This window comes from Polyodon spathula, chromosome 36 (genome assembly GCF_017654505.1).
Source record: "Polyodon spathula isolate WHYD16114869_AA chromosome 36, ASM1765450v1, whole genome shotgun sequence".
Lineage (NCBI taxonomy): Eukaryota > Metazoa > Chordata > Actinopteri > Acipenseriformes > Polyodontidae > Polyodon > Polyodon spathula.
The window spans coordinates 5,694,668-5,713,922 of NC_054569.1; the positions used below are offsets into that span (position 1 = coordinate 5,694,668).

Genomic DNA, 19,255 nt, shown 5'->3' on the forward strand with positions numbered 1-19,255 from the left:
CATTGCTTTATCCTCCTCTGCTCTGATTGCCAGCCCTGGATCTCATTGCTTTATCCTCCTCTGCTCTGATTGCCAGCCCTGGATCTCATTGCTTTATCCTCCTCTGCTCTGATTCCCAGCCCTGGATCTCATTGCTTTATCCTCCTCTGCTCTGATTGCCAGCCCTGGATCTGTCATTGCTTTATCCTCCTCCTCTGCTCTGATTGCCAGCCCTGGATCTCATTGCTTTATCCTCCTCTGCTCTGATTGCCAGCCCTGGATCTCATTGCTTTATCCTCCTCTGCTCTGATTGCCAGCCCTGGATCTCATTGCTTTATCCTCCTCTGTTCTGATTGCCTTTATCCTCCTCTGCTCTGAGCCCTGGATCTCATTGCTTTATCCTCCTCTGCTCTGATTCCCAGCCCTGGATCTCATTGCTTTATCCTCCTCTGCTCTGATTGCCAGCCCTGGATCTCATTGCTTTATCCTCCTCTGCTCTGATTCCCAGCCCTGGATCTCATTGCTTTATCCTCCTCTGCTCTGATTCCCAGCCCTGGATCTCATTGCTTTATCCTCCTCTGCTCTGATTCCCAGCCCTGGATCTGCTTTATCTGCTCTGATTGCCAGCCCTGGATCTCATTGCTTTATCCTCCTCTGCTCTGATTCCCAGCCCTGGATCTCATTGCTTTATCCTCCTCTGCTCTGATTCCCAGCCCTGGATCTCATTGCTTTATCCTCCTCTGCTCTGATTCCCAGCCCTGGATCTCATTGCTTTATCCTCCTCTGCTCTGATTCCCAGCCCTGGATCTCATTGCTTTATCCTCCTCTGCTCTGATTGCCAGCCCTGGATCTCATTGCTTTATCCTCCTCTGCTCTGATTCCCAGCCCTGGATCTCATTGCTTTATCCTCCTCTGCTCTGATTCCCAGCCCTGGATCTCATTGCTTTATCCTCCTCTGCTCTGATTCCCAGCCCTGGATCTCATTGCTTTATCCTCCTCTGCTCTGATTGCCAGCCCTGGATCTCATTGCTTTATCCTCCTCTGCTCTGATTCCCAGCCCTGGATCTCATTGCTTTATCCTCCTCTGCTCTGATTCCCAGCCCTGGATCTCATTGCTTTATCCTCCTCTGCTCTGATTGCCAGCCCTGGATCTCATTGCTTTATCCTCCTCTGCTCTGATTCCCAGCCCTGGATCTCATTGCTTTATCCTCCTCTGCTCTGATTCCCAGCCCTGGATCTGTCATTGCTTTATCCTCCTCTGCTCTGATTGCCAGCCCTGGATCTGGATCATTGCTTTATCCTCCTCTGCTCTGATTGCCAGCCCTGGATCTCATTGCTTTATCCACCTCTGCTCTGATTGCCAGCCCTGGATCTCATTGCTTTATCCTCCTCTGCTCTGATTCCCAGCCCTGGATCTCATTGCTTTATCCTCCTCTGCTCTGATTCCCAGCCCTGGATCTCATTGCTTTATCCTCCTCTGCTCTGATTCCCAGCCCTGGATCTCATTGCTTTATCCTCCTCTGCTCTGATTCCCAGCCCTGGATCTGTCATTGCTTTATCCTCCTCTGCTCTGATTCCCAGCCCTGGATCTGTCATTGCTTTATCCTCCTCTGCTCTGATTCCCAGCCCTGGATCTCATTGCTTTATCCTCCTCTGTTCTGATTGCCAGCCCTGGATCTGTCATTGCTTTATCCTCCTCTGCTCTGATTCCCAGCCCTGGATCTCATTGCTTTATCCTCCTCTGCTCTGATTCCCAGCCCTGGATCTCATTGCTTTATCCTCCTCTGCTCTGATTCCCAGCCCTGGATCTGTCATTGCTTTATCCTCCTCTGCTCTGATTCCCAGCCCTGGATCTCATTGCTTTATCCTCCTCTGCTCTGATTCCCAGCCCTGGATCTCATTGCTTTATCCTGGATTGTGGATCTCATTGCTTTATCCTCCTCTGCTCTGATTCCCAGCCCTGGATCTCATTGCTTTATCCTCCTCTGCTCTGATTCCCAGCCCTGGATCTCATTGCTTTATCCTCCTCTGCTCTGATTCCCAGCCCTGGATCTCATTGCTTTATCATTGCTTGTTCTTGATTCCCAGCCTGGATCTCATTGCTTTATCCTCCTCTGCTCTGATTGCCAGCCCTGGATCTGATTCTTTATCCAGCCCTGGATCTCATTGCTTTATACTCCTCTGCTCTGATTCCCAGCCCTGGATCTGGATCATTGCTTTATACTCCTCTGCTCTGATTGCCAGCCCTGGATCTCATTGCTTTATCCTCCTCTGCTCTGATTGCCAGCCCTGGATCTCCTCCTCTGTTCTGATTCCCAGCCCTGGATCTCATTGCTTTATACTCCTCTGCTCTGATTCCCAGCCCTGGATCTCATTGCTTTATTTCCTCTGCTCTGATTCCCAGCCCTGGATCTCATTGCTTTATCCTCCTCTGCTCTGATTGCCAGCCCTGGATCTGTCATTGCTTTATCCTCCTCTGCTCTGATTGCCAGCCCTGGATCTCATTGCTTTATCCTCCTCTGCTCTGATTCCCAGCCCTGGATCTCATTGCTTTATCCTCCTCTGCTCTGATTGCCAGCCCTGGATCTCATTGCTTTATCCTCCTCTGCTCTGATTGCCCAGCCCTGGATCTGTCATTGCTTTATCCTCCTCTGCTCTGATTCCCAGCCCTGGATCTCATTGCTTTATCCTCCTCTGCTCTGATTCCCAGCCCTGGATCTCATTGCTTTATCCTCCTCTGCTCTGATTCCCAGCCCTGGATCTGTCATTGCTTTATCTCCTCTGCTCTGATTCCCAGCCCTGGATCTCATTGCTTTATCTCTGCTCTGATTGCCAGCCCTGGATCCTCTGCTCTGATTCCCAGCCCTGGATCTCATTGCTTTATCCTCCTCTGCTCTGATTCCCAGCCCTGGATCTCATTGCTTTATCCTCCTCTGCTCTGTGTGCCAGCCCTGGATCCTCTGCTTTATCCTCTGTGCTGATTGGCCCTGGATCTCATTGCTTTATCCTCCTCTGCTCTGATTCCCAGCCCTGGATCTCATTGCTTTATCCTCCTCTGCTCTGTCTGGCTCCCAGCCCTGGATCTCATTGCTTCATTGTAACTGATATAGAAGAATACAGCGCAGCGTCCATCCAGTGTACCGGAGATCAAAGGGGTAAAAGGCAGTCCTAACCGACAGATAGGGAAGTCGAGACTACATTTCCCAGCAGGCACTGTGCTAGGTGTTGGAGCAGTGGGGATAACACACTTGCCGGGTGTATAACGAGCACGGGCACTGTGTGCGGGCTGGCGGGTGTGGGCTGCTGTGCGGGCTGGCTGGCTGCGTGCGGGCTGGCTGGCTGGCTGCGTGCGGGCTGGCTGGCTGGCTGCGTGCGGGCTGGCTGGCTGGCTGCGTGCGGGCTGGCTGGCTGGCTGCGTGCGGGCTGGCTGGCTGGCTGTGCGTGCGGGCTGGCTGGCGGGCTGCGTGCGGGCTGGCTGGCGGGCTGCGTGCGGGCTGGCTGGCGGTCTGCGTGCGGGCTGGCTGGCTGTGCGTGCGGGGGCTGGCTGGCTGGCTGCGTGCGGGCTGGCTGGCTGGCGGGCTGGCTGCGTGCGGGCTGGCTGGCTGGTGCTGCGTGCGGGCTGGCTGGCGTGCGGGCTGGCTGGCTGCGTGCGGGCTGGCTGGCTGGCGTGCGGGCTGGCTGGCTGGCTGCGTGCGGGCTGGCTGGCTGGCGGGCTGGCGGCGTGCGGGCTGGCTGGCTGGCTGTGTGCGGGCTGGCTGGCTGTGTGCGGGCTGGCTGCGTGCGGGCTGGCTGGCGGTCTGTGTGCGGGCTGGCGGCCTGTGTGCGGGCTGGCGGCCTGTGTGCGGGCTGGCGGCCTGTGTGCGGGCTGGCGGCCTGTGTGCGGGCTGGCGGCCTGTGTGCTGGCGGCCTGTGTGCGGGCTGGCGGCCTGTGTGCGGGCTGGAGGGCGGGCTGCCTGTGTGCGGGCTGGCGGCCTGTGTGCGGGCTGGCGGTGGCTGCGTGCTGGCTGGCTGGCTGCCTGCGGGCTGCGGGCTGGCTGCCTGTGTGCGGGCTGGCGGCCTGTGTGCGGGCTGGCGGCCTGTGTGCGGGCTGGCGGTCTGTGTGCTGGCTGCCTGTGTGCGGGCTGGCAGTCTGTGTGTGGGCTGCCTGCCTGTCTGTCTGTGTGTGAGCTGTTTGTGTTCAGGCGAAGGCCTGAGAGGAGACCTGTAGGGAACCGTAAAGAAGGGTATTGAATACTAGTGTGTGTTTTGTTACCGGTTATAGGTCAAAACTGAGCAATTGAATAAATATACAGGCACTGCCCTGTTTTACTAAATATCTGTGGTCCAGTGTTCTTTTCCACAAGAATACAGTGTGAAGATCCAAAAATAGTGACAAAATCACCCCACTAGCAACACATTTGTTGCAATATGTACTTAAATATACGCAGGCAGAGAAGCAAATTCCAAATGAAGAAGGAACGTCACGAGAAAGCATGAAGTCAAAGTGCAGTAACAGTTTCTTTTAGTTTCCATGTGTGTGTGCCTTTAATTTACAGCAAGCCGTTGCAATATATAACAAGTTAAAGTAAGAAATTAAGCAGTCTGCACGTTGCTCTGGGTATTGTAGGTGTCAGTTCTTCTCTCTGGTGCGGTCTGCACGTTGCTCTGGGTATTGTAGATGTCAGTGCTTCTCTCTGGTGCGGTCTGCACGTTGCTCTGGGTATTGTCGATGTCAGTGCTTATCTCTGGTGCAGTCTGCACGTTGCTCTGGGTATTGTAGACGTCAGTTCTTCTCTCTGGTGCGGTCTGCACGTTGCTCTGGGTATTGTAGACGTCAGTTCTTCTCTCTGGTGCGGTCTGCACGTTGCTCTGGGTATTGTAGACGTCAGTTCTTCTCTCTGGTGCGGTCTGCACGTTGCTCTGGGTATTGTAGACGTCAGTTCTTCTCTCTGGTGCGGTCTGCACGTTGCTCTGGGTATTGTAGACGTCAGTGCTTCTCTCTGGTGCGGTCTGCACGTTGCTCTGGGTATTGTAGACGTCAGTGCTTCTCTCTGGTGCGGTCTGCACGTTGCTCTGGGTATTGTAGACGTCAGTGCTTCTCTCTGGTGCGGTCTGCACGTTGCTCTGGGTATTGTAGACGTCAGTGCTTCTCTCTGGTGCGGTCTGCACGTTGCTCTGGGTATTGTAGACGTCAGTGCTTCTCTCTGGTGCGGTCTGCACGTTGCTCTGGGTATTGTAGGTGTCAGTTCTTCTCTCTGGTGCGGTCTGCACGTTGCTCTGGGTATTGTAGGTGTCAGTGCTTCTCTCTGGTGCGGTCTGCACGTTGCTCTGGGTATTGTAGACGTCAGTGCTTCTCTCTGGTGCGGTCTGCACGTTGCTCTGGGTATTGTAGGTGTCAGTTCTTCTCTCTGGTGCGGTCTGCACGTTGCTCTGGGTATTGTAGGTGTCAGTTCTTCTCTCTGATGCGGTCTGCACGTTGCTCTGGGTATTGTAGATTTCTGTCTCTTTCAGCTGTGGATCAGGCAGCCACTGCAGCTTTTCACTTGCAGGTGTGCTGGGTGCAGCAACTGTCATCAGAACACTTCCCGATCTGGAAGAGATAAAACAAACAGAATCAGATACGTGTTTAACTTCATGCCATGCCTTAGGGGATTTTGTAAAAACATTGCAGTAGCAGCATTCCTATTTAAAGCATGACTTTTTAAAACATTGAATACAATTCAATATCTGAAACTGGTACAATACTGATGAAGGTATTTACATGAATAAAGCACAGTGTAACCCTTTTATATACAGGGGTCTGTATTGACTGACGACAGTGTTTTATATACAGGGGTCTGTATTGTCTTTGATGACAGTGTTTTATATACAGGGGTCTGTATTCACTGACGACAGTGTTTTATATACAGGGGTCTGTATTGACTTTGATGACAGTGCTTTATATACAGGAGTCTGTATTGTCTTTGATGACAGTGCTTTATATACAGGGGTCTGTATTGACTGACGACAGTGTTTTATATACAGGGGTCTGTATTGACTGACGACAGTGTTTTATATACAGGGGTCTGTATTGACTGACGACAGTGTTTTATATACAGGGGTCTGTATTGACTGACGACAGTGTTTTATATACAGGGGTCTGTATTGACTTTGATGACAGTGTTTTATATACAGGGGTCTGTATTGTCTTTGACGACAGTGTTTTATATACAGGGGTCTGTATTGACTGACGACAGTGTTTTATATACAGGGGTCTGTATTGACTGACGACAGTGTTTTATATACAGGGGTCTGTATTGTCTTTGAACTCTGGCTGGAACTCTGGCTAAATATTATTGGCTGAAGCAGTTTTAAGTGAGGCTGGATTTTCATTGATTAAAATATTAGTGTGTGCTCCCATTGGCTAGAAAGGTTGCAGTGGTCTTGTCACAGTGCGAGATTGACAGCTGGAAGTTTGTCTGGTTGATTGGAAATTTGCAGGTCCGTACAGCCTTTCATATTAATGAATTGACAAATTAATTAATTAATAATTAGATGAATTAACAAATATGTTCATGAATTACTGTATGAATTGACAAATTTATGGACAAATTGCTGGACAAATTGACCCATTCACAAATTGACAAACTAACGGCTGTATAGTTTTGGCGCTCCATATTCCTGGGAAGGCAATCGCCAAACTGTAAGATATTGAGGGGGTGTTTACGTTTGGTCCTGTCTGACTCGCGCACCAAACTCCCCCGACTGAACCCCCAGGCTCAGCTTCACAATTGCAAACGTAATACCGATCCACAAAAAGGGAAACAAAACTGAACCAGGTAACTACAGACCAGTAAGCCTGACTTCTATTATATGCAAACTTATGGAAACTATAATAAGATCCAAAATGGAAAATTACCTATATGGTAACAGGGTACTGGGAGACAGTCAACATGGTTTTAGGAAAGGGAGATCGTGCCTAGCTAACTTGCTTGATTTTTTTGAGGATGCAACATCCATAATGGATAATTGCAAAGCATATGACATGGTTTATTTAGATTTCCAGAAAGCTTTTGACAAAGTCCCGCACAAAAGATTAATTCTCAAACTGAACGCAGTTGGGATTCAAGGAAACACATGTACATGGATTAGGGAGTGGTTAACATGTAGAAAACAGAAAGTACTGATTAGAGGAAAAACCTCAGAATGGAGTGTGGTAACCAGCGGTGTACCACAGGGATCAGTATTAGGTCCTCTGCTATTCCTAATCTACATTAATGATTTAGATTCTGGTATAGTAAGCAAACTTGTTAAATTTGCAGACGACACAAAAGTAGGAGGAGTGGCAAACACTGTTGCAGCAGCAAAGGTCATTCAAAATGATCTAGACAAGATTCAGAACTGGGCAGACACATGGCAAATGACATTTAATAGAGAAAAGTGTAAGGTACTGCACGCAGGAAATAAAAATGTACATTATAAATATCATATGGGAGATATTGAAATTGGAGAAGGAATCTATGAAAAAGACCTAGGAGTTTTTGTTGACTCAGAAATGTCTTCATCTAGACAATGTGGGGAAGCTATAAAAAAGGCTAACAAGATGCTCGGATACATTGTGAAAAGTGTTGAATTTAAATCAAGGGAAGTAATGTTAAAACTGTACAATGCACTAGTAAGACCTCATCTTGAATATTGTGTTCAGTTCTGGTCACCTCGCTATAAAAAAGATATTGCTGCTCTAGAAAGAGTGCAAAGAAGAGCGACCAGAATTATTCCGGGCTTAAAAGGCATGTCATATGCAGACAGGCTAAAAAAATTGAATCTGTTCAGTCTTGAACAAAGAAGACTACGTGGCGACCTAATTCAAGCATTCAAAATTCTAAAAGGTATTGATAGTGTCGACCCAAGGGACTTTTTCAGCCTGAAAAAAGAAACAAGGACCAGGGGTCAGAAATGGAGTTTAGAAAAAGGGGCATTCAGAACAGAAAATAGGAGACACTTTTTTACACAGAGAATTGTGAGGGTCTGGAATCAACTCCCCAGTAATGTTGTTGAAGCTGACACCCTGGGATCCTTCAAGAAGCTGCTTGATGAGATTTTGGGATCAATAAGCTACTAACAACCAAACGAGCAAGATGGGCCGAATGGCCTCCTCTCGTTTGTAAACTTTCTTATGTTCTTCTTATGTTCTTATGTTCTTATGTTCTTATGTTCTAATTCCCTTATATGTACCAAGCCCCGCCCCGTTAATCATCTGCAGCCAATCACTCCTCGCTATAACTGCTGCTGAGACCTCGGTCTTAACTAGCAGGAAACTCGGTACACCTGTTTAGCCGACCTCCCTAAGATGGCTGCCAGAACTGCACTCTATACCTACTGTATGCGCCATCTTCTTGAGGTCACGTGTGTCAGTCAGCCTAGCTTCACTCTGCTACATTACGTTTCATTACCATTGGATCAGCAACAAAACCCTTAATTCTGCATGTTAAGATTCTGTGACATAATCATATACAAGTTCTTATATGAATGAGACCCCCCCCCCCCCCCCCCCCCCCCCCAGCCCAGAATAGTGCTGTTTGATTCATTAACCTTTGACTTTATCGTTTTTAATGCACATTCCATGTGCTGTAGACAATGTAAAGAATAGAGCTGCCAGCAGATCTAGGAGTAGCTCCACCAACTCTAAGAAACTGCCGAAGGGCTGGGTGGTCTCTCGTGGACAGCACAGCTTTATTGGCAGTCAATGTTACTTCATACAATAACGTTATTTTAAATCCTGGCTTAGTAGATGAAAAACAGTCCTACTAATGGGAATTCACTGTAATTGTATACGATAGTTCAGTTAATATGATAATAAAGAACACAAACTCCACCAAACATACAGTGAAATACATTTGCCAGAACTGCTCAACTGTCCAGTCCTCAACACATAATAAATAATATCAATACAAAATGTGCACAGGGGCGGGGAGTACCCGGTCTCAGCTTGCGTGTGTGTTTTACTATGAGTTTATTGAAACGTGTCACTAATTCTCATTTGTATTCCTCTTCCAGGAACCCATTCACTGCATTTTTTTCAAATAGCGACCTCAGAAGGGACAGAATTCCCAGAGTATATGTATGTGGGGTATCTGGATGATGTGCAGATCTCATACTATGACAGCACCATGGAAAAACCTGTCCTCCGAACACACTGGTCAAATAAGACTAAGGGCGAGGAGTTCTTGAAAATACATACTGACTATATTCTCTATGGTCGTGAAGTCAGAAAATGGAGTTTGAGAAATATAGTCCAGCACTTTAACCACACTGGGGGTGAGTACAGACACAAGGCTTCTTCCATCAGCACTGTTAGAGACACAGTATTGTCATGGAATTCTGCATGAAACAGTTTAGAGGGAAACCAGTCTACATGACATAAAATGCATAGTTGTGTAAATCAATATTCAATATGAAGTTGTTTCACTATTTTGAGGTGGTGTTTTAAATCACTCTGCACTGTGCAGTGTCGACGGCTCCATTCTGAATGAATCGCTCTGCGCTGGGCAGTGTCGACGGCTCCATTCTGAATGAATCGCTCTGCGCTGGGCAGTGTCGACGGCTCCATTCTGAATGAATCGCTCTGCGCTGTGCAGTGTCGACGGCTCCATTCTGAATGAATCGCTCTGCGCTGGGCAGTGTCGACGGCTCCATTCTGAATGAATCGCTCTGCGCTGTGCAGTGTCGACGGCTCCATTCTGAATGAATCGCTCTGCGCTGGGCAGTGTCGACGGCTCCATTCTGAATGAATCGCTCTGCGCTGGGCAGTGTCGACGGCTCCATTCTGAATGAATCGCTCTGCGCTGTGCAGTGTCGACGGCTCCATTCTGAATGAATCGCTCTGCGCTGGGCAGTGTCGACGGCTCCATTCTGAATGAATCGCTCTGCGCTGGGCAGTGTCGACGGCTCCATTCTGAATGAATCGCTCTGCGCTGAATGAATCGCAGTGTCGACGGCTCCATTCTGAATGAATCCATTCTGAATGAATCGCTCTGCGCTGGGCAGTGTCGATTAATAATGATATAAGGAGTCTGGTAATGCTCTGCGCTGTGCAGTGTCGATCCATTCTGAATGAATCGCTCTGCGCTGTGCAGTGTCGACGGCTCCATTCTGTGAATGCTCTGCGCTGGTGTCGACGGCTCCATTCTGAATGAATCGCTCTGCGCTGGGCAGTGTCGACGGCTCCATTCTGAATGAATCGCTCTGCGCTGGGCAGTGTCGACGGCTCCATTCTGAATGAATCGCTCTGCGCTGTGCAGTGTCGAATCAATACGCTCTGCCTGAGTGTAATGCTCGTGGGTCAGTGTGGGGGCACTCACAAGGTTAGGGTTAGGGTTAGTAATCAATACTACCTGAGTGTAATGCTCGTGGGTCAGTGTGGGGGCACTCGCAAGGTATTCTCATTGCACATTGGGTCCTTGGGGCTGCTTATTGAGTAGCAGGGCTCTTCAGTGTTCTCTGGAATGCCAGCGCTAACTTCTTGTTTTTGTGTCTTTGTGTTTCTACTCCAGTTCACACTTACCATAACACAGGTGGCTGTGAGCTGGATGATGACGGGACCAGGCGGGTATATTCGTCTCACGAGTATGATGGGAAGGATTTTATTAGCATTGATGTAGAGACCATGATCTGGGTCGCTGCTGTGCCGCAGGCTGTCTTCTATAAACGCAAGCGAGAAGCTAACACAGCCTGGCAACACAAGACTTCTGACTATTATCAACAGGTGTGCTTCCAGTTGCTGGAGCTGTGTGTCCAGTATGGGATGGGAACCCTTCAGAGGGAAGGTAAATAACAATCTTCTACAGTATTCCTGTTGAGCAGGGCCGGCGCAGCACACCCGAAAGAAAACCTTTTGAAAACAAATCCATCTGCAGCAAAACCTGAACCTCTCAGCAGCTTGCTATTTTCCAACAAAATGTATTTTAATGCTGTTTTAAGATGACTGTAAACAAGACACTATACTAGCCAAACATTTTAATAAATAGATTATTTAAAGAGATTAATCAATTTGATTAATAACTCGATTTAGTTAATATTGTAACCTATTGATAGCTTCAAATTAGTCACAAAACCTATTAATTATAGGCATCAGTCTAATTTGTTAACGAATGGCTGACAGTGATTTGGGGGTGCTGTTTGTGCATAGTGATGATTTCTTTTCAGACAAAGTTCCAAGCAGTAGTTATATCATATGTAATAAACTGTAACATTAATATCATGAGTCAAATATCTAGAAAATGTCACTGTACAGTACAGACCATTGTAAATCGATGCTGTATCGCATCTACAGTAATTGATCTATTAGATTACAGTGAATTAGCAGTAAAGCTATCGTCAAAAGTTTTTGCATCTCCCTAAATAATTAAATAATCTTGCTTCATAGAGTCCTATGAAGCCTGCTGAATAATGCTACGTTAATATATTGAATTACACACCACTTCGTAGTTTTCCATATAGTCAGACTTTTGCGATATCGCTCTGTCTATCAATCCTGGAGCAGACCGGGCTGTTCCACCATGTTCACCGTGCGGAGCTGCTGCTGGAGCAGACCGGGCTGTTCCACCATGTTCACCGTGCGGAGCTGCTGCTGGAGCAGACCGGGCTGTTCCACCATGTTCACCGTGCGGAGCTGCTGCTGGAGCAGACCGGGCTGTTCCACCATGTTCACCGTGCGGAGCTGCTGCTGGAGCAGACCGGGCTGTTCCACCATGTTCACCGCGCGGAGCTGCTGCTGGAGCAGACCGGGCTGTTCCACCATGTTCACCGTGCGGAGCTGCTGCTGGAGCAGACCGGGCTGTTCCACCATGTTCACCGTGCGGAGCTGCTGCTGGAGCAGACCGGGCTGTTCCACCATGTTCACCGTGCGGAGCTGCTGCTGGAGCAGACCGGGCTGTTCCACCATGTTCACCGCGCGGAGCTGCTGCTGGAGCAGACCGGGCTGTTCCACCATGTTCACCGCGCGGAGCTGCTGCTGGAGCAGACCGGGCTGTTCCACCATGTTCACCGCGCGGAGCTGCTGCTGGAGCAGACCGGGCTGTTCCACCATGTTCACCGCGCGGAGCTGCTGCTGGAGCAGACCGGGCTGTTCCACCATGTTCACCGCGCGGAGCTGCTGCTGCTGGAGCAGACCGGGCTGTTCCACCATGTTCACCGCGCGGAGCTGCTGCTGCTGGAGCAGACCGGGCTGTTCCACCATGTTCACCGTGCGGAGCTGCTGCTGCTGGAGCAGACCGGGCTGTTCCACCATGTTCACCGCGCGGAGCTGCTGCTGCTGGAGCAGACCGGGCTGTTCCACCATGTTCACCGCGCGGAGCTGCAGACCGGGCTGTTCCACCATGTTCACCGTGCGGAGCTGCTGCTGGAGCAGACCGGGCTGTTCCACCATGTTCACCGCGCGGAGCTGCTGCTGCTGGAGCAGACCGGGCTGTTCCACCATGTTCACCGCGCGGAGCTGCTGCTGGAGCAGACCGGGCTGTTCCACCATGTTCACCGCGCGGAGCTGCTGCTGCTGGAGCAGACCGGGCTGTTCCACCATGTTCACCGTGCGGAGCTGCTGCTGGAGCAGACCGGGCTGTTCCACCATGTTCACCGCGCGGAGCTGCTGCTGGAGCAGACCGGGCTGTTCCACCATGTTCACCGCGCGGAGCTGCTGCTGCTGAGCAGACCGGGCTGTTCCACCATGTTCACCGCGCGGAGCTGCTGCTGGAGCAGACCGGGCTGTTCCACCATGTTCACCGTGCGGAGCTGCTGCTGGAGCAGACCGGGCTGTTCCACCATGTTCACCGCGCGGAGCTGCTGCTGGAGCAGACCGGGCTGTTCCACCATGTTCACCGCGCGGAGCTGCTGCTGCTGGAGCAGACCGGGCTGTTCCACCATGTTCACCGCGCGGAGCTGCTGCTGGAGCAGACCGGGCTGTTCCACCATGTTCACCGCGCGGAGCTGCTGCTGGAGCAGACCGGGCTGTTCCACCATGTTCACCGCGCGGAGCTGCTGCTGGAGCAGACCGGGCTGTTCCACCATGTTCACCGTGCGGAGCTGCTGCTGCTGGAGCAGACCGGGCTGTTCCACCATGTTCACCGTGCGGAGCTGCTGCTGGAGCAGACCGGGCAGACCGGGCTGCTCCACCACCATGTTCACCGCGCGGAGCTGCTGCTGCTGGAGCAGACCGGGCTGTTCCACCATGTTCACCGTGCGGAGCTGCTGCTGGAGCAGACCGGGCTGTTCCACCATGTTCACCGCGCGGAGCTGCTGCTGGAGCAGACCGGGCTGTTCCACCATGTTCAGCAGCTGCTGCTGGAGCAGCAGACCGGGCTGTTCCACCATGTTCACCGCGCGGAGCTGCTGCTGCTGGAGCAGACCGGGCTGTTCCACCATGTTCACCGCGCGGAGCTGCTGCTGCAGACCGGGCTGGTTCAGCAGACCGGGCTGTTCCACCATGTTCACCGCGCGGAGCTGCTGCTGGAGCAGACCGGGCTGTTCCACCATGTTCACCGTGCGGAGCTGCTGCCGGGCTGTTCCACCATGTTCACCGTGCGGAGCTGCTGCTGGAGCAGACCGGGCTGTTCCACCATGTTCACCGTGCGGAGCTGCTGCTGCTGGAGCAGACCGGGCTGTTCCACCATGTTCACCGTGCGGAGCTGCTGCTGGAGCAGACCGGGCTGTTCCACCATGTTCACCGCGCGGAGCTGCTGCTGCAGACCGGGCTGTTCCAGCAGACTGCTGGGCTGGCTGTTCCACCATGTTCACCGTGCGGAGCTGCTGGATCAGACCGGGCTGTTCCACCGAACAAGCAGAACACCCTCTCCGGCAGGAAGGTGGAACGCTTTCACAAATCAGATTTACGAAATTATGCCTTTAGTACCACGTCTCCTGGCAGAGCAATCACATGACCTTAACACTGACCTATTGCCGTGATGTATTATCTGTCGTATTCATTTCTTTAGCTTCTTTCGTTAGGTTTCTAAAGTTTGCATTTTTAGACTCATTAAACATCATTTACATGTGAAGTTTCGCTCATCTTTTTTGCATATGGATTTATGGGTTTTCGTTGCGTTGATGGAGGATGTGCTTTTCTACCATAGAGAGAACATGAGCATGCTTGCGATTCCCGCTCTGCTTCCCACTACAGAAAAAATATGGTATTAAAGAAAAAATAGCCATTCCCCCCCAGTGGTGCCGATTGCTGATGAAAAGATGTAATGTGCATTCAGAAAGGACTAGTATTTTAATCTTCCTTTAAAAGATGTAATGTGCATTCAGAAAGGACTAGTATTTTAATCTTCCTTTAAAAGATGTAATGTGCATTCAGAAAGGACTAGTATTTTAATCTTCCTTTATTATAATCACATAGCTTGACCCAAGTAAAAGAAATACAAAATTAAAAAAACAGCTATGAATGATCAGCAAAGAAAAAAGCCTATATAAAATGCTCAGAGAAGTGATCTAATTCAATTCGAAGACGCTTTCTCATTGTTATTGATTCATACTGACAAAATACTTAAATACTTAAAATAGTCATGAAATATCATCTTGCAATGAACAGTTTGTGCGGTGGTCTCGTGCAGTGGTCTCGTGCGGTGTCTCATGCAGTGGTCTTGTGCAGTGGTCTTGTCGGTGTCTCGTGCGGTGGTCTTGTCGGTGTCTCGTGGTCTCGTGCGGTGGTCTCGTGCAGTGGTCTCGTGCGGTGTCTCGTGCGGTGGTCTCGTGCGGTGGTCTCGTGCGGTGGTCTCGTGCGGTGGTCTTGTCGGTCTCTCGTGCGGTGGTCTCGTGCGGTGGTCTTGTCGGTGTCTCGTGCGGTGGTCTCGTTCGGTGGTCTCATGCAGTGGTCTCGTGCGGTGGTCTCGTGCGGTGTACTCACGTATTTTGCATGTGATTCGTATCAAATTATCTTCATACTGGGCTTGTTTGTATCTGAATATCTCATAGGGAGCTCAAAGCAGCCCATGAACACATATGAGTGAGTCTCAACGGGGCTGACGGACCACCCTGTAGTGTACTAACTATCTAGACTGCAGAAAATATCCACCGTGTTCACAGAGCAGTGTTGGGGCGTAACGTTTTAAACTTGTGCAAACTGAACATGTATTTAAGAAAAACAAAAGCGTGCTCCGTTCTTCTCAGTGCTGAGAAAGAGCAGGCTGGAAACGTCCGCTCCGCGCTCCACTCCAGCAACTACCCCGCTCCATATAAAATTGGCGTGCTCCGCTCCGCTCACACACTCCGATCATACATCTGTTTTCGTTTTGGTAAATGCCAGTCTATTGCTGGTGCAGCTGGTGGTAACTGGTTTCTCACATACATAATAAGATTTCTGTGTTTACAGTTTGCATGATTTATTTCATTTAAATTAAAATAATAAAAAATAAGTCATAAGAACATAAGAAAGTTTACAAACGAGAGGAGGCCATTCGGCCCATCTTGCTCGTTTGGTTGTTAGTAGCTTATTGATCCCAAAATCTCATCAAGCAGCTTCTTGAAGGATCCCAGGGTGTCAGCTTCAACAACATTACTGGGGAGTTGATTCCAGACCCTCACAGTTCTCTGTGTAAAAAAGTGTCTCCTATTTTCTGTTCTGAATGCCCCTTTTTCTAAACTCCATTTGTGACCCCTGGTCCTTGTTTCTTTTTTCAGGCTGAAAAAGTCCCTTGGGTCGACACTGTCAATACCTTTTAGAATTTTGAATGCTTGAATTAGGTCGCCACGTAGTCTTCTTTGTTCAAGACTGAACAGATTCAATTCTTTTAGCCTTTTAAGCCCGGAATAATTCTGGTCGCTCTTCTTTGCACTCTTTCTAGAGCAGCAATATCTTTTTTATAGCGAGGTGACCAGAACTGAACACAATATTCAAGATGAGGTCTTACTAGTGCATTGTACAGTTTTAACATTACTTCCCTTGATTTAAATTCAACACTTTTCACAATGTATCCGAGCATCTTGTTAGCCTTTTTTATAGCTTCCCCACATTGTCTAGATGAAGACATTTCTGAGTCAACAAAAACTCCTAGGTCTTTTTCATAGATTCCTTCTCCAATTTCAATATCTCCCATATGATATTTATAATGCACATTTTTATTTCCTGCGTGCAGTACCTTACACTTTTCTCTATTAAATGTCATTTGCCATGTGTCTGCCCAGTTCTGAATCTTGTCTAGATCATTTTGAATGACCTTTGCTGCTGCAACAGTGTTTGCCACTCCTCCTACTTTTGTGTCGTCTGCAAATTTAACAAGTTTGCTTACTATACCAGAATCTAAATCATTAATGTAGATTAGGAATAGCAGAGGACCTAATACTGATCCCTGTGGTACACCGCTGGTTACCACACTCCATTCTGAGGTTTTTCCTCTAATCAGTACTTTCTGTTTTCTACATGTTAACCACTCCCTAATCCATGTACATGTGTTTCCTTGAATCCCAACTGCGTTCAGTTTGAGAATTAATCTTTTGTGCGGGACTTTGTCAAAAGCTTTCTGGAAATCTAAATAAACCATGTCATATGCTTTGCAATTATCCATTATGGATGTTGCATCCTCAAAAAAATCAAGCAAGTTAGTTAGGCACGATCTCCCTTTCCTAAAACCATGTTGACTGTCTCCCAGTACCCTGTTACCATATAGGTAATTTTCCATTTTGGATCTTATTATAGTTTCCATAAGTTTGCATATAATAGAAGTCAGGCTTACTGGTCTGTAGTTACCTGGTTCAGTTTTGTTTCCCTTTTTGTGGATCGGTATTACGTTTGCAATTTTCCAGTCTGTCGGTACCACCCCTGTGTCAAGAGACTGCTGCATGATCTTGGTTAGCGGTTTGTAAATTACTTCTTTCATTTCTTTGAGTACTACTGGGAGGATCTCATCCGGCCCAGGGGATTTGTTTATTTTAAGAGCTCCTAGTCCCTTTAACACTTCTGCCTCAGTTATGCTAAAGTTATTTAAAACTGGATAGGAACTGGATGACATGTGGGGCATGTTGTCAGTATCTTCCTTTGTAAAAACTTGTGAAAAGTAATCATTTAACATATTTGCTATTTTTTTTTCTTCATCTACGATTTTGCCATTTGTATCTCTTAAACATTTAATCTCCTGTGGCAGGCTGGTGAGTGGATAAAGGCCCAGAGACAGTCTGTAGTTCAAAAAAATAATTATTTTATTATAAATACACAAAAAAAAAGGGCACAAGGGCCAAAACAAAGCGATTTAAACACAAAAAGAAAGACAAAAAGCAAAACAAAAATAATAATTTCCAGGCTGGGCAATGCCTTCACTGGATTTATCAAAATTCAAAAATCACACACCAAAAACCACCAACCTGCTTCCTTAGCTCCCTCCTCCCAAATGAGAAGCAGAGGCCTCCTTTTATGTCAGGTGGCTTGGCGCTGATTGATCGTTAATTAACCTAATCAACTAATCAATCCCAGCCACCTGACCATAATAAACCCAGGCAGGTAGGGGAAATTAACCCCATCCATGCCAATTTAAAAAGGGCAGAGCTTTGCTCTGCCACACTCCTCTTTGAATGTTCTCTTGCTGTTGTAATATTGGAAAAACATTTTGGAATTGGTTTTAGCTCCCTTAGCAATGTTTATTTCTATTTCTCTCTTGGCCTTTCTAACTTCCTTTTTGACTTGCGTTTGCAGTTCTGTGTACTCTTTCTGCGTACTTTCTTTTTGGTCCTTTTTTAATGCCATATGATAGTCCATATATAAAGTCACATTGAAGCTTAACTGTCCCTCAACACGTGTTGCTGCGCAAACTCTAGATGCAAAAGCTGCATTAATAAATTAACCTGCAGATGATGAAATCAGACCTTGTTTGTTTAAACCACAATGACATAGCTGGATTTACACGGTACGGAATATGGCAGAGATACAGTGATATTCCTAATAGAGATGATATGGCAGAGATACAGTGATATTCCTAATAGAGCTGATATGACAAAGATACAGTGATATTCCTAATAGAGTTGATATGGCAGAGATACAGTGATATTCCTAATAGAGTTGATATGGCAGAGATACAGTGATATTCCCAATAGAGTTGATATGACAGAGATACAGTGATATTCCTAATAGAGCTGATATGACAGAGATACAGTGATATTCCTAATATAGTTGATATGAGAGAGATACAGTGATATTCCTAATGTTTGTATTACTATGACAAGTATTGAAATTGAAATGCACGAAATCACAGAAAACACTGTGATACAACAGACCCAACATATATGAATCACGCAGGGGTCCATTTTAGAAAGCTCACTCTATAAAGTGTTTTAGCTACAGAGCGAAACATGAGCACAAACCCTCTATAGAAACAGTAAAGGAATGTGTTGCTGTGCTGAGATCACTGGTAATGCACAGACTGTGCTGTTCAATTACTATAAACACAAAGGTACCTGTACAAACACAATGCCTGTTTGTTCTGCTGTTCACTAAGACACTGCTGAGCTGATCCGTTTAGTGAGATCAGTTCCAATTGAAAGTGACCAGCGTGCCAGGGCTAGAGCTACACTCAGATCAGCCACACATTAGCTCCATTTACATATACCCTCTCAGCCAATCAGAGTGGAGGGGGTTTCTACAGTGTGATTGAATACTGCATGAAACAATACTGGGGTCTAACTGTAACAGCACTGCTGTTCTCTTTCTCCAGTACGCCCTGCAGTGACGCTGATACAGAGGAAAGCGCGTGAATCTGCAGGAACGGACGTCATCTGCCACGTGACGGGGTTCTACCCCCGAGAGGTTGAGGTGAACTGGGTCAGAGACGGGGAGGCTGTGCTGGAGGAGGGGGTGTGGAGTGGAGAGGTGGTGCCCAATGAGGACAGAACCTACCAGCTGAGAAAGATCCTGACAGTGAGTCCTGAGGACCAGAAGAAACACAGCTACTCCTGCCAGGTGCACCACGCCAGCCTGGATGAGAAGATGGATGTGAAATGGGGTAAGAGAGAGAGAGAGAGAGAGAGAGACCCTGCTACTGAAATAGACTGTGTGAGCAGGGAGGGAGGGAGGCTGTACCTGAGACCCTGGTACTGAAATAGACTGTGTGAGCAGGGAGGGAGGGAGGCTGTACCTTAGACCCTGGTACTGATATAGACTGTGTGAGCAGGGAGGGGAGGGAGGGAGGCTGTACCTGAGACCCTGGTACTGAAATAGACTGTGTGAGCAGGGAGGGGAGGGAGGGAGGCTGTACCTGAGACCCTGGTACTGAAATAGACTGTGTGAGCAGGGAGGGGAGGGAGGGAGGCTGTACCTGAGACCGTGGTACTGAAATAGACT

At 48.4% G+C, this 19,255-nt stretch overlaps 1 protein-coding gene across 3 annotated transcripts in view; it reads left to right on the plus strand.

The window, feature by feature from the left end:
* The window catches only part of LOC121304063 (major histocompatibility complex class I-related gene protein-like), a 52,240-nt gene that overhangs the window by 2,711 nt on the left and 30,274 nt on the right, over positions 1-19,255 (plus strand). For 2 of the 3 annotated variants that reach the window (XM_041235032.1, XM_041235033.1), the window contains exons 2-4: positions 8,995-9,255; positions 10,491-10,763; positions 18,630-18,917. The exons of the other annotated variant lie outside the window; for it this stretch is intronic. In XM_041235032.1, coding sequence (XP_041090966.1) covers positions 8,995-9,255; positions 10,491-10,763; positions 18,630-18,917 — 822 coding nt within the window. The remainder of the gene's footprint in view (positions 1-8,994; positions 9,256-10,490; positions 10,764-18,629; positions 18,918-19,255) is intronic. 3 annotated transcript variants of the gene reach the window in all.